Below are 12884 nucleotides of genomic sequence, written 5' to 3' on the forward strand. Positions count from 1 at the left end.
TGGGTTACAGTCCATGGAGTCATAAAGAGTTAGACATAACTCAGCACACACACAAACACATTATATAGAACTTAGTTATTTATATGTCTTTCCCTCTAAACTGAAGATCTTATTCACAATACCTGGGAAAATACTGTGAGTAAATAAAGAAAAACATAGTTCCTAACTTCAAGTAGCTTATAATTTTTGTGAAGATGACATCCAGGTAGGTAAAGACAATAACTGTAAGACAAGTACATACAAAAAACGTGTCAAGATGTTTCATACCCACTGTCCACAAGAGCAGGCAAACCTTTATCAAAGATCAGAGATGTCAAAGGGACTATGGAACATTTTCGAAGATCCTTCTGTTGACTCAGAGCCAGGAAGAGCCTTTCAGGAAATGTTCAAGGATCTGATTTCTGGTTCTGGGTCTGTCACATTTATTTGCTATGGGACTTTAGATAAATCAGTATCAAAAAAAGTTTAAAACTGCAAGTGTCACTTTAGTGAATGTTAAAATTGGCATTTTGTTCATTAGGATTACTTAGAATCAACCCACAAATCATCCATTCACCATATAGTTCACTGATGCAGTGGACACAGTGATTGCTGTGCTGGAAGTCCAAGAAGTACAGAACCTAGTTTCTGCCATAGACAATCTTACAGTTTGTTTGGCAGGACATGAGGCGGCTGCCCTTATTAAAATAACCAGAAGAGAAAATATCCTAAGAGCCAAACAAATGAAACAAAAATCAGAGTAAAAGCGTTCAAAAGGAGAAGCCATTTTTGGGTGGGTTTGTCATGATGGTTTTATGACAAAGTAGTGATTTCAGTAGGCTGTGTGAGCAAAGAGTACTTTGAAACTCTGAGCTATAGATATAGAATTTTAGGGTAAATGAACAATAAAGAGTGGAGAGAACAAAGATCTCAAATAAGAACAGTAGACCAAATGGTCACAACAGCACGATTTCACAGGGCAGTTTCTGATTAGGCAGGATAAGCAGATTGCGGGTGTTTCTACGGGAAGCTGCTAAGTCCCGTGATGCCTGCTACACTTAGAGATGTGAACACTGCTGCTAATCGCTCTCCACCAGCACTGCACAGGGAGCCAAAACGTGTCCTGTTCTGCCTGAGGATCTTGAGTCCTATCTCAGATGTGTTGCTAGACTGGTCATATAAAGAGTCAATCTATGTCAGGTTCCAGTACATTGATCTTGATTTTTAGATTAGGGAAAATAGTCACAAGAGCATTCATGGATGAAAAGTGCAGATATCCTACATGATTATAATTGCTCCTTCTGTTTTCACTGGGTAGGAGAAAAGAGAAAGTATGTTAAAAGAATAACAGTCAGTCAGCAAGACAATAAAGCAGGCAGGAGGAGAAGGGAACAACAGAAGTCAAGATGGTTGGATGCCATCATCGACATGATAGACATGAATTTGAGGAGGCTCCAGGAGTTGATGATGGACAGGGAAGCCTGGTATGCTGCAGCCCATGGGGTCACAAAGAGTTGGACACGACTGAGCAACTGAACAACAACTTTATTAGCTATAATAGCTCAAGCACAGTGCATAGAACCCTTTTTGAATTAATGAAGCACACTGAAAGTGATTTTTTTAATGTCAAGCTGACATGAAGATTTTGAGCTTTTATTAGACTCAGAAGGGCCCTGACTTAGACTACAAAATAGAATTCAGGGCAAGACACATCACTTTAGTAAAACAAAGATAAGAAGACTAAATTTACATGAAGTTAAAGCTTTTTGAAAAATTGTGAAATGTACTGCATCATTCAATACTGCAGTGGTAAATATAAACACTGAACTGATATAAGGAGGATAAAATGAAGGGAAACAACATTTATGAAGCACTCATTATGTGTCAGGCCTTGTTGCTTTTACATTTATTATCTCACTCAACCCTCAAAACAGTTTGTCATGCAGGTATTTCACAGATGAGGAAACTAAGACTCAAAGAAGTTAAATATTAAATAACTTGTCGGAAGCAACTCTGAAGAAATGAGCTACAAGTCTATTAAAAGTCTACTCAACTGTATCATTAAAATTGTTTTTTCTCCTACTTAATTGCCTCTCTTGAAAGCTGAATTCTCAAATCTTGATAGTGAAATAAATGCTATGATTGCTCATAAATGTATAGCTGATAGCTGGCTCTTAGATGTTTTGTCAATTTAACGAGATAATCACTAAAACGAGGATAACATCCAAATGCAAATAGTGAATCTAAATTTTACTGACATTAATTGTCAGCCTATTGCAGCAAATTATTATACTGAGGAAATTACGTATCTTATTCATCACCTCTGTCTTCAAGCACATGGCACACGAGTAATGGGCCCAGTTATGGCTTCATATGCATATATTTAAGATTGCTGATTTCCTGCCAGTGGTAAAAGTTTTCCAAAAGGAACTAGGATAATTTGACATAGCAGAAATACATAAAGTGGAATCTGCTACAAATAACTTAAAAAACAAAAATCAAAGCAAAAGAAAACAATAGCCATAACCAAAAAAGACTTCTTATTTCCTCCTGAGCTGAATTCCCATCTGCTTTTAAATGGCAACATGTTTTTCCATTAAGTGGAAGCTACAGCCAAGAAATCAAAGACAATGAGGCTCTGGCCACGGGGGAATAGAGGGCTGCAGGGGCAGCTGATGGATGCTGCCTGCTTCAGCCTTTCCTCAGAAGATGCTCCCTAGGAACCGCCTTCTCCTTTCAGCGGGAGACAAACTTCCCTTTGGGACTCTCCTTAGGATTAAAAAATATATTCTAATTCCCTGTAGACCCTTTCCAAGGAGGGAAAATGAAGTAACTCAGTATAAGGAGCTATTTCAAACTCTGGGTGTCTGTAAGCTTTCATGAAACAAAAGCACCAGGTGACAAAAAAAGATTTTTTTTGAAAAAGTAACCCCTCTTATCCCAGTTGCTTAATAAGTGCTGATATCATCCCCATCCCAATCATCCTCTACAACTTTTTAATTAAAAAGATAAATACTCACCACAGTTAAAGTAAACATTTTCTGTTTCCAAAAAAACAGAGTGCCAGTAATTTCCTCATTTCTGGCTCACCCAGACAAATTTTTGTTAAATAGCTGATACTGTACAGCCAAGTAAAATTAATTTTATATAATACTGAATATACTGAATACTGAATATACTACTTTACTGAAAAGACAATAATTAACTGAGTCGGCAGTTTCATTTTTATACCAAAAGTGGTCACAGAGACAGTTCAACCCTGAAAGAGAGGTTGTGCCTATAGCAGGACGCATTGCTATAAGAAGTTTCCTATATGACAAATGAGAAGGGAAAGTCTATTTTTCCTAAATATAATTTTTTCAGTTTATTAAGTCTTTGTTAAGTATATTCTATGTAGTAGGCTTTGTGCTGAAGGATATGGCCTTGCTGGGGGAAGAAATAAATTAGTTACATCAGTGATAAAGCAGTGAGTCTGTAGGAGTCACATGACTGAAATGCAAACTTTGACTTTGTTTTTACTATTTAAAAACCCATCAAAACTAATTTTGGCTTTCAAACACTGTCGTGCCATTTTCATTCTGATACAGAGAAGAAAAAAAGATGAGACCTTATATTTTATGTGAAACTAAGTTTAATCTATCTTAAATTTCCTATTGATTAATTTTAAGACTTTAAAAAAGTTAGTATTTCTTTTCAAACAATAGGGCACCTGTGTGAATTACCTAAATATTGAGACCAAACCCTCCTCTCAAAACAAAAACTGTGTAACTAATCCATCTTGTCCAAATTGAAAACGCAGAACTACAAGATATACGTCTGGAATAAATGTCTACAAAATTGTAGTCATATACTAATTATAATTAGGACCACAGTGGAATACCGTTCCCTCATCCAAGCATTATGGGACACAAAAATGTAAAGCGAGGGACAGAAATGTCTGCTACTTTCTCTATGACTATTTTTAGAAGATCTGATATAAAAATTAATCAGAAATGAATATGCTTATATTTCAGGCTGAATAAGGCACGCACTACATAAGAATTAGCAAGCTGGTATAATAATTCCTGGCACCAAATGAGTTTTTACTTCTCAGCCAGACAGGACCTCACTGGCTTTGATTTTTGTTTTGCACTTCTGTGTTACTATCATGAATTACTTCAAAGTGAGAAAGGCATATTTATACTTTGCTAACTGCTCTTCCACTTCACTCAAATGAAAGATTTATGGTTTCTTCTCCTGGCTGTTTCCTGTAAACTGACATATCATATACAGGATGCCAGCCTTTGCTCTTACATCAAAAACTACATTTAAGAAATGCTACAGCAGTCAGCTAGCAGTAACTATATCTTCATTTTAACTTAATGGATGGTCATGCCAAAGAGATGCTCATAAAGATTACTGTTTTAGACAGGACTTTAAACGTAAAGGCACTTTAACTGCTTCTCAAGCTTTCTACAAGAATTTTCCACCCCAGTGGAATTTAAACATTTAAAGGGGGAAAATCAAATATACATAGTTCACAGTTGCAGAAACAATTAGTAGATCTGAGATTTGTTTTGGTTGTTGCTATTAGCTATGACTGCATGATATACTAAATCCAATTCCATATGTAAATTTATCTACAAGACTCTAATTATCATATGGTTTATTATGTATTAGTCTCTGGTTTTTATAGAAGACAGATAAAAATAACACCAAGTAAAACAGAAAGTGGAGTCCCAGTCTGCTGGATAATTCAGAATGAAAAGAGTCTGCAACTTCATATTTATGAGAGTATTAATTTTCTAGTACAAACCCATATCAGTGGTATTCAGAAGACATTTCTGTGTTGAACACATGTAGAAAAGTTGCACAAATATTTTAGTGGAATTTTATTCTGTGAACAAAAACAGCCTAAGTAAACAGCTGCTAAGGAGAGAAAAATATCTCTTACTTAATATGCCATTCTTAAAATTTTCATATTTTCACAGAGGTGTTGCTGTTCTTGTTTAAAGTGTATTTTTACTATTAAGAGCAGGCTGGCTGTCCCTTTTATGGTTTTTATCACAGAATCTTTGTAGACTGAGATAATTTTCCAAAAGCTTAAAAGATAAGAAAATCAAGTCTTTTGTATTTCAGGGTATGTTCATGATATCTTAATCTCATTTTTATGATCTCTATGAGAACACAGTAGGGAAAGTTGTACACTATTTCCATTTGCTAGGAAAAGGAGTCAAAGTTCAGAAAAGTGTGTAACTGGTTGGAAGTTGCTATATCAAGAAGCCTCAAAAGAATCTTCCACTTCTAGTCCAGTGATCTCTCCACTATATTATGCTAACTCTCTGAAGACTACATTTTGAGATATAAGATAAGCCAGGTAAAAGCAAATGAAATACTGTAGGCCAGGTAAAATGTAATTTAATTTTAGTGACTATCTGTCATGTACTGTATTTCCTGTTTTAAGATTTCTTAATATGGCATTATTTAAAACAGCTGGCATCAAGCAATGTTCTTTGCTAAAGACCCCAAACCACTGCTTTCCTTTCACCAAGGTATTTTGAGGGTAACTGTCTTACCTCTGCTCCTGAATACGTATCTGTTTGGAGGATGAGTTCATTCAGATCAACCTCGTTATTGATTGGCATAGAGTGAAACTGCAGGTTAAGTATTTCCCTTCTTGTTGCTGCATCTGGTAAAGGCACATAGATGATTCTATCAATTCTTCCAGGCCGCATCAAAGCCTATATAAAGAAGAGGGGGCAACACAGATTAACCAAGCTCAGAACTGACATTCCTCATGAAAGGTACACAAGGAAAGAGGATGCCCAGAAGCTTATGAACAACTATTATCATAATTAGTAACTAAAACAAGTACCAGTGATTCTATATCTACATCAAAGACTCAAACAAATAACAATGTCACAGTACTTTTGGAAACAGAAAAGCAGTACTTCTGAACGGCTTTTTGCTCCCTTGCAACTAACCGTCAGGTCAGTAAAAGATGACTCTTCTCTTTTAAGGAAATGTGTATACGACTTGCATTCATCATATCAAAAGATTTGTGTTTGGATAACTTCCTGCAGTAATTCTTAAAATATGGGTTAAGCTATTCCAGAGGTCTCAAAATAACAGCTCAGATCAAAGAATACTTCTAAAAGCTGATGGCAGTCAAAAAACTTGCCTAATATTTTATTGAAGGCTAATGCCTGAATTATCTTAGAAACAATGAAGTCATCTATTCAGAAAAAAAATATTGAGCATGTACTATATACCAGACTTTGTTCTTGGTTCTAGGAAATAGCATGAATAAGATAGGTATGTATAAAACCAATTATAGTGAAGTTGCTCAGTCATGTCCAACTCTTTGCGACCCCATGGACTGTAGCCTACCAAGCTCCTCTGTCCATGGGATTTTCCAGGCAATAGAACTGGAGTGGATTGCCATTTCCTTCTCCAGAGGATCTTCCTGACCTAGGGATTGAACCTGGGTTTCCCGCATTGTAGACAGATGCTTTACCATCTGAGCCACCAGCCTTTGTTCTTGGTTCTAGGAAATAGCATGAATAAGATAGGTATGTGTAAAACCAATTAAAGTGATAGTTATTCATGTCTGTGAATATACTAATAACCTTTGAACTGTATATTTTAAGTGGATGAATTTTATGGTATGTGAATATATCTTAATAAAACTATTAAAAGAAATAACTAAAGTGTGTCTGTTGACAGGATGCAGCAGCTTTTAGTGGGGGCAGTCAGAGAAAGCCTCTTTGAAGAAATAAATTTTGCTGATACTCCTGGAAGTCACCCATACAGAAATTAAGGAAAAGAGAACTCAAAGTAAAGGAAACATCAAGTGTAAAGGCACAGATGACCAGTATGTGCCAGAGAAATAAAAAACCCCACTGTGGTAGAAATCTTAAGTGAAAAGATGTAGGAAATGTGGTTAGAGAGATAGTCACAGGCAGATTATAAGGCCTTAAACTCCCATTGGAAGGCTTTAAGCAGGAAGGTGAAATGATAAGATTTACATGAAAAGATCATTCTTATGGGACAAAAACGGTCTAACATATATATAATAAAAATCCAAAAAAAGACGCAGTAGAAAAAATTATTTGACGAAAAAGCTGAAAATTCCTCCCAGTTGGTAAACAAACATGAATTGACACGATCAAGAAGCTCAATAAATTTCAAAAAATATAACTACAAAGAAAACCATACACAAACATATTACAGTCAAACAGCTGAAAACTAAAGATGCCAGCGTGAACACAGGGAACAATGATTTGAATCACCAATGACTCTCAATCAAAACGATGTGGAAACCAGTAGAACAACATCTTTAAAATGCTGAAAGAATGAAAATGTCATCCCAGAATTCTATTCCCAGTGAAAGTACTCTTCAATAACGAAGGAAAAATAAAGTCACTTTCAGATGTAACAAAACCAAGGAATATCTACCAGTAGACCTTTCCACTGGAAGAAAACCAGTAGATCTACACTATAGAAAATGCTGAAGGAAGTTCTTAAGGTTGAACGTAAATGACATGAGATGAAAAACTGAATCTTCAGAAAGAAAGAAAGTGGATTGGAAATGAAATACCACAAACATGTAGACGCCTTAGATATGCCAAAAATTACTCTTGCTACTGGCATAATGAGAAACAGTACTCCTTGAATATATAAGAGATACTCACTTATAATGCAAAACAGTGTATTTTTTATGTGTATTTATATATGAAATATCTAGAAAAAAGACGTGATATGAATACGGAAAGTATGGAAGACAAGAACTCAGACATGAATCTCTCTCTTTTTTTTATTTTACTTTACAATACTGTATTGGTTTTGCCATACATCAACATGAATCCGCCACAGGTGAACATGAGTTCCCAATCCTGAACCCCCTCCCACCTCCCTCTCCATACCATCTCGCTGGGTCATCCCAGTGCACCAGCCCCAAGCATCCTGTATCCTGCACCGAACCTAGACTGGCAATTCGTTTCTTACATGATATTATACATGCTTCAATGCCATTCTCCCAAATCATCCCACCCTCTCCCTCTCCCACAGGGTCCAGAAGTCTGTTCTATACATCTGTGTCTCTTTTGCTGTCTCGCATACAGGGTTATCGTTACCATCTTATTACAAAACCTAAAACAACAACAATAACGACAAAAAACAAAATCTTAAACATGCAGCTGGGACCACACATAAAACACTACAGAAAACACAAACATTGAAACTTTATATAGTTGCTCTGTGGGACTTAGTTCTTAGGGAGCTGGCATAAAAAATGATGATATCCTGTGAGTAATAAATTATCTTTGTCTCTGACTCAGGAGTCTCATGTCTTTTGCCAGACTCTATGGAATTACGGCAGGCTAACTTGTTAGCTTTCAAATAGGGTAAAGTCTCAGAACCTTTGTACTTGTTAATATGTATGTTCCTAATAATGAAGCCTCAACATATATACAGTAAAAACTGACAGGATTAAAAACATAATAAACATAAATTCACAACATAAATAGGAGATTTTAACACTCTTCTTTTAGTAATTAATAGAACCAGAAAACAAATCAGTAAGACAGAGAGGATCTAACAAGACCATCAATTACTCAGACCTAACTGAAATTTATATATAGGCATCATGTCCAATAACTGCAGAACACATATTTTTTTCAAACACACTGGGTATATTCATCAAGATAGCCCATATGATAAGCAGTAAAACAAAACTCAACAAATTCAAAACAAGTGAAATCATACAGAGTAGAGCTGTGAATACAAGAAGATAAGTTAGTCATGAATAAAAATAAGACAGAGGGAAATCCCAAACACATTAGAAATTAAACAGCACACTTCTAAATATGACATTAATCAATGGAGAAATCACAAACAAAATTAGAAAATGTTTCAAGCTGAATGATAATGAAAATTTAACAACTGAAGATGTGTGAAATATACTTAAAGTAGTGAAGTGAAGTGAAGTGAAGTGGCTCAGTCGTGTCTGACTCTTTGCAACCCCATGGACTATAGCCTATCAGGCTCCTCCGTCCATGGGCTTTTCCAGGCAAGAGTGCTGGAGTGGATTGCCATTTCCAGTGCTTAGAGGCAAATTTATTACTTTAAATGTTTATAAGAGTAAAGAAGTCTAAAATCAATGACTTAAGAGTAAGTACAAGGAAGGAAACATGAGAGCAGAGATCAATGAAATGGGAAACAAGCAAGAGACAAAAATCAAAGGTTAAGAGTGGTTTTCCACAAAGATTTTTAAAATTGATTAAATTCTAGCTAGATTGAACAAGGATAAAAGAGAGAACAAATTAGAAATGAAAAAAAGGTTTATCACTAAAAGATCCTAAAGATAATAAAAGGATAATTGATTATTATGAACAACTTTGACAATAAAAATAAACAAATTTCTTGAGAAATTCAAGATGAAAATGGACAGAAAATGAAACATAAAATCAGAATAGCTCTACACTTTTTTAATGGAACTGAACTTATCAAATTGAATTCATTATAACCAACCTTCCCATTAAGAAAAATCCAAAACCAGATGGCTTCCCTTCTGAATTTTACCAGAGAAGAAATAACACCAAAATTATAAGAAAGAACACCACAATCACTTTAGGATACAGAGAAGGGAACACTTCTCAACTTGTTTTAAAAGCCAGTATGATACTAACTCCAAAACTGAGAAAGACATCACAAAAATGGAAAATTACAGACTGATGACATAAACACAGACCTAAAAATTCTTTAAAAACATAATAGAATCTAACAATATATAAAATGGATAAACCATAATAACCAAGTAAGAATCATCCCAGGAATGCAAGGTTAGTTTAACACTCAAAATCCATTGAGTATAATTCAGCACAGTAACAGAACAAAGGAGAAAAACCATATAATCACTTCAGTATGTGCAGAAAAACTAAAGACAAAATTTAAGATCTATTCATGATAAGAAAGTTCTCAGCAAACTAGGAATAGAAGGGAACTTCTTCAATATAATATACGGTGGCTATAAAAACCTACAGGTCACATCATAATGTCAAAATATTGAATGTTTTCTACCTAAGATCAAGAACAAGGTAAAAAACTCACCACTTCCACCTAACATTATAACAGAAGTACTAGCCTTTGCAATAAGGTAAAATCAGAGTGGAGAGAGTATGAGGAAAGGAGGTATAGAACTTGGAAGAGTAAAAAGTAAAAAACTATCCTGCTTTACTGAGGATATATAATAGTTTATGTAAACTCCTAAGCAATCTACAAAACAACTAACAGCAAGATTAGAGGATACAAGTTTAAAACTAGAAAAGATGTATTAGGCAGCAAACTAGAAAATACAGTTTAAAAAAATCCACCAAATGGAAACATATAAAAACATAAAGAGAATGCATAACAAGAGAATGCTTTCCTGAAAATTACAGAGCACTGTTGAGAGAAATTAAAGAAGACCAATTTAAACAGTGACTCAAAACTATTAAGATATTCTTTTTTTCCAAATTTATCTACACACTCAATGCAATTCCAATAAAAATTACAGACTTTAAAAAAAACTGACAAACTGATTATAAAATTTATACAGAAATGCAAATAACTGAGAATAGTAAAAGCTAAAACTTAAAAAAAGAACAAAGTTGAAGGATTTATCTGACTTGAAAACTTATAATGCTAATTAAGAAACAAGATGGTGTGATGAAGTCTATAAGACAGACATAGCAGATTAATAGAAGGGAATATGGAGTCCATATTTATTTTTATTTTTAATGCATTCAGTGAGGAAAGCAATTTAAGACATGATGCTCAATGACTAGATACTCACATTTTTTAAATGAACACTGACCTCTTAACTCACTCCAAACTCAAAGATTAACTTGAGATGAATCATGAATCTCAATGTAAGAGCTAAAACTACTAGAAGTATTAAAAAATTGATAAACTGGTCTTTATAAAAATAAACCCTTCTCTTCTAAAGATACCTTTAAGAAAATAAAAGACAAGCCACAGACTGGGATAAAATATTTACAATAGGCATATCTAATGAATAACTTGTATTCAAATATAGAAATAAACCTTAAAATTCAATGATAAGGAAATGAACAACCCAATAGAAAGTAGGCAAGAAATCTAAACAGATTCAGATATAAGAAGCTATAGGACTGGCAAGCAAGCAAATGTTGAATACAAAGCTGCACAGAATCATGGTTCATCAGATCAATGCAAATTTAAGCCACAATGAGATATCATTACTTTCTCATAAGAATGACTAAAACTAAAGAAACTGACAATACCAAAGATTGAATAAGGATACAGAAAAATTAGAAACTATAGGCTCTTAAAATAAACATAAAATAGCACAACTACTTTGGAAAACTGGCAGTTTAGAAAGTTTCCCACCAGAACAATACAGCTACTCTACAGGTGTTTATCCAAGAAGAACAAACCCAGACAGTCATGCAGAGTTGTACACAGATGTTCATAGCAGCTTAATTTACAACAGCTCCAAGCTGTAAATAGTCCAAATGTTTACCAATTCATGAATGAACAAATATGTATTTACATATAATAGAATACCACTCAGCAATAAAAAAGAAAAACTACTGCTACACTCAATAACATGCACAAGTCTCAAAACCATTGTTCTGAGTTAAAGAGAGCAGACATTGAAAACTGCATACTATAAATTCCATTTATATAAAATATGTAAAATTTTTCAATCTAATCTATATAAAAAGCAAACAAGTGGCTGGCTGGAGCCTGGGGTAAAGGGAAAGATGGACTGCCAAGGAGCAAAAGGAACCTTTCAGGCTGACCAAAATGTTCTATTATTACATCATGATTGCAGAAGTGGTTTCACAGGTACACACACACACACACACATAAATTAGTTGAATTATACTCTTTAAGTTGATGCAGTTTACTATATGCAAATTATAGCTAAATAAAGATGATTAAACTTCTTAGTATTATATAATTATATATCAACACATATTATATTGACATATAATATTGAGATTCTCAATATTAAATATCAATAAACTTAAGGGCACTAGAGATGTTTTCAGATCATTCGGAACAGACTGTGTTCTCGGACTAAGCAGTTTTTGAAAAGTAATATAACCATTCAATAAGAGAAAGAACATTTTCTTAACAAGCAATTTCTATGATTTGGCCATGTATATGGATGACATGGCATCTGGTCCCATCACTTCATGGGAAATAGATGGGGAAACAGTGGAAACAGTGTCAGACTTTATTTTTTTGGGCTCCAAAATCACTGCAGATGGTGATTGCAGCCATGAAATTAAAAGACGCTTACTCCTTGGAAGAAAAGTTATGACCAACCTAGATAGTATATTCAAAAGCAGAGACATTACTTTGCCGACTAAGGTCTGTCTAGTCAAGACTATGGTTTTTCCTGTGGTCATGTACGGATGTGAGAGTTGGACTGTGAAGAAGGCTGAGTGCCGAAGAATTGATGCTCTTGAACTGTGGTGTTGGAGAAGATTCTTGAGAGTCCCCTGGACTGCAAGGAGATCCAACCAGTCCATTCTGAAGATCAACCCTGGGATTTCTTTGGAAGGAATGATGCTAAAGCTGAAACTCCAGTACTTTGGCCACCTCATGAGAAGAGTCGACTCATTGGAAAAGACTCTGATGCTGGGAGGGATTGGGGGCAGGAAGAGAAGGGGACGACCGAGGATGAGATGGCTGGGTGGCATCACTGACTCGATGGACGTGAGTCTGAGTGAACTCCAGGAGATGGTGATGAACACGGAGGCCTGGCATGCTGCGATTCATGGAGTCGCAAAGAGTCAGACATGACTGAGCAATTGAACTGACTGAACTGAACTGATGGATGACAGGCATCACGACCATTCCAATTCCAGACAAGTATATCTCCCACTTTAAAA

At 35.1% G+C, this 12884-nt stretch overlaps 1 protein-coding gene across 2 annotated transcripts in view; it reads right to left on the reverse strand.

The window, feature by feature from the left end:
* The window catches only part of AFG2A (AFG2 AAA ATPase homolog A), a 351807-nt gene that overhangs the window by 55768 nt on the left and 283155 nt on the right, over nt 1-12884 (reverse strand). For both annotated transcript variants that reach the window (XM_027956312.3, XM_042234360.2), the window contains exon 15: nt 5535-5699. In XM_027956312.3, the coding sequence (XP_027812113.1) occupies nt 5535-5699 (165 nt within the window). The remainder of the gene's footprint in view (nt 1-5534; nt 5700-12884) is intronic.

Source organism: Ovis aries, chromosome 17 (genome assembly GCF_016772045.2).
Source record: "Ovis aries strain OAR_USU_Benz2616 breed Rambouillet chromosome 17, ARS-UI_Ramb_v3.0, whole genome shotgun sequence".
Classification (NCBI taxonomy): Eukaryota; Metazoa; Chordata; class Mammalia; order Artiodactyla; family Bovidae; genus Ovis; species Ovis aries.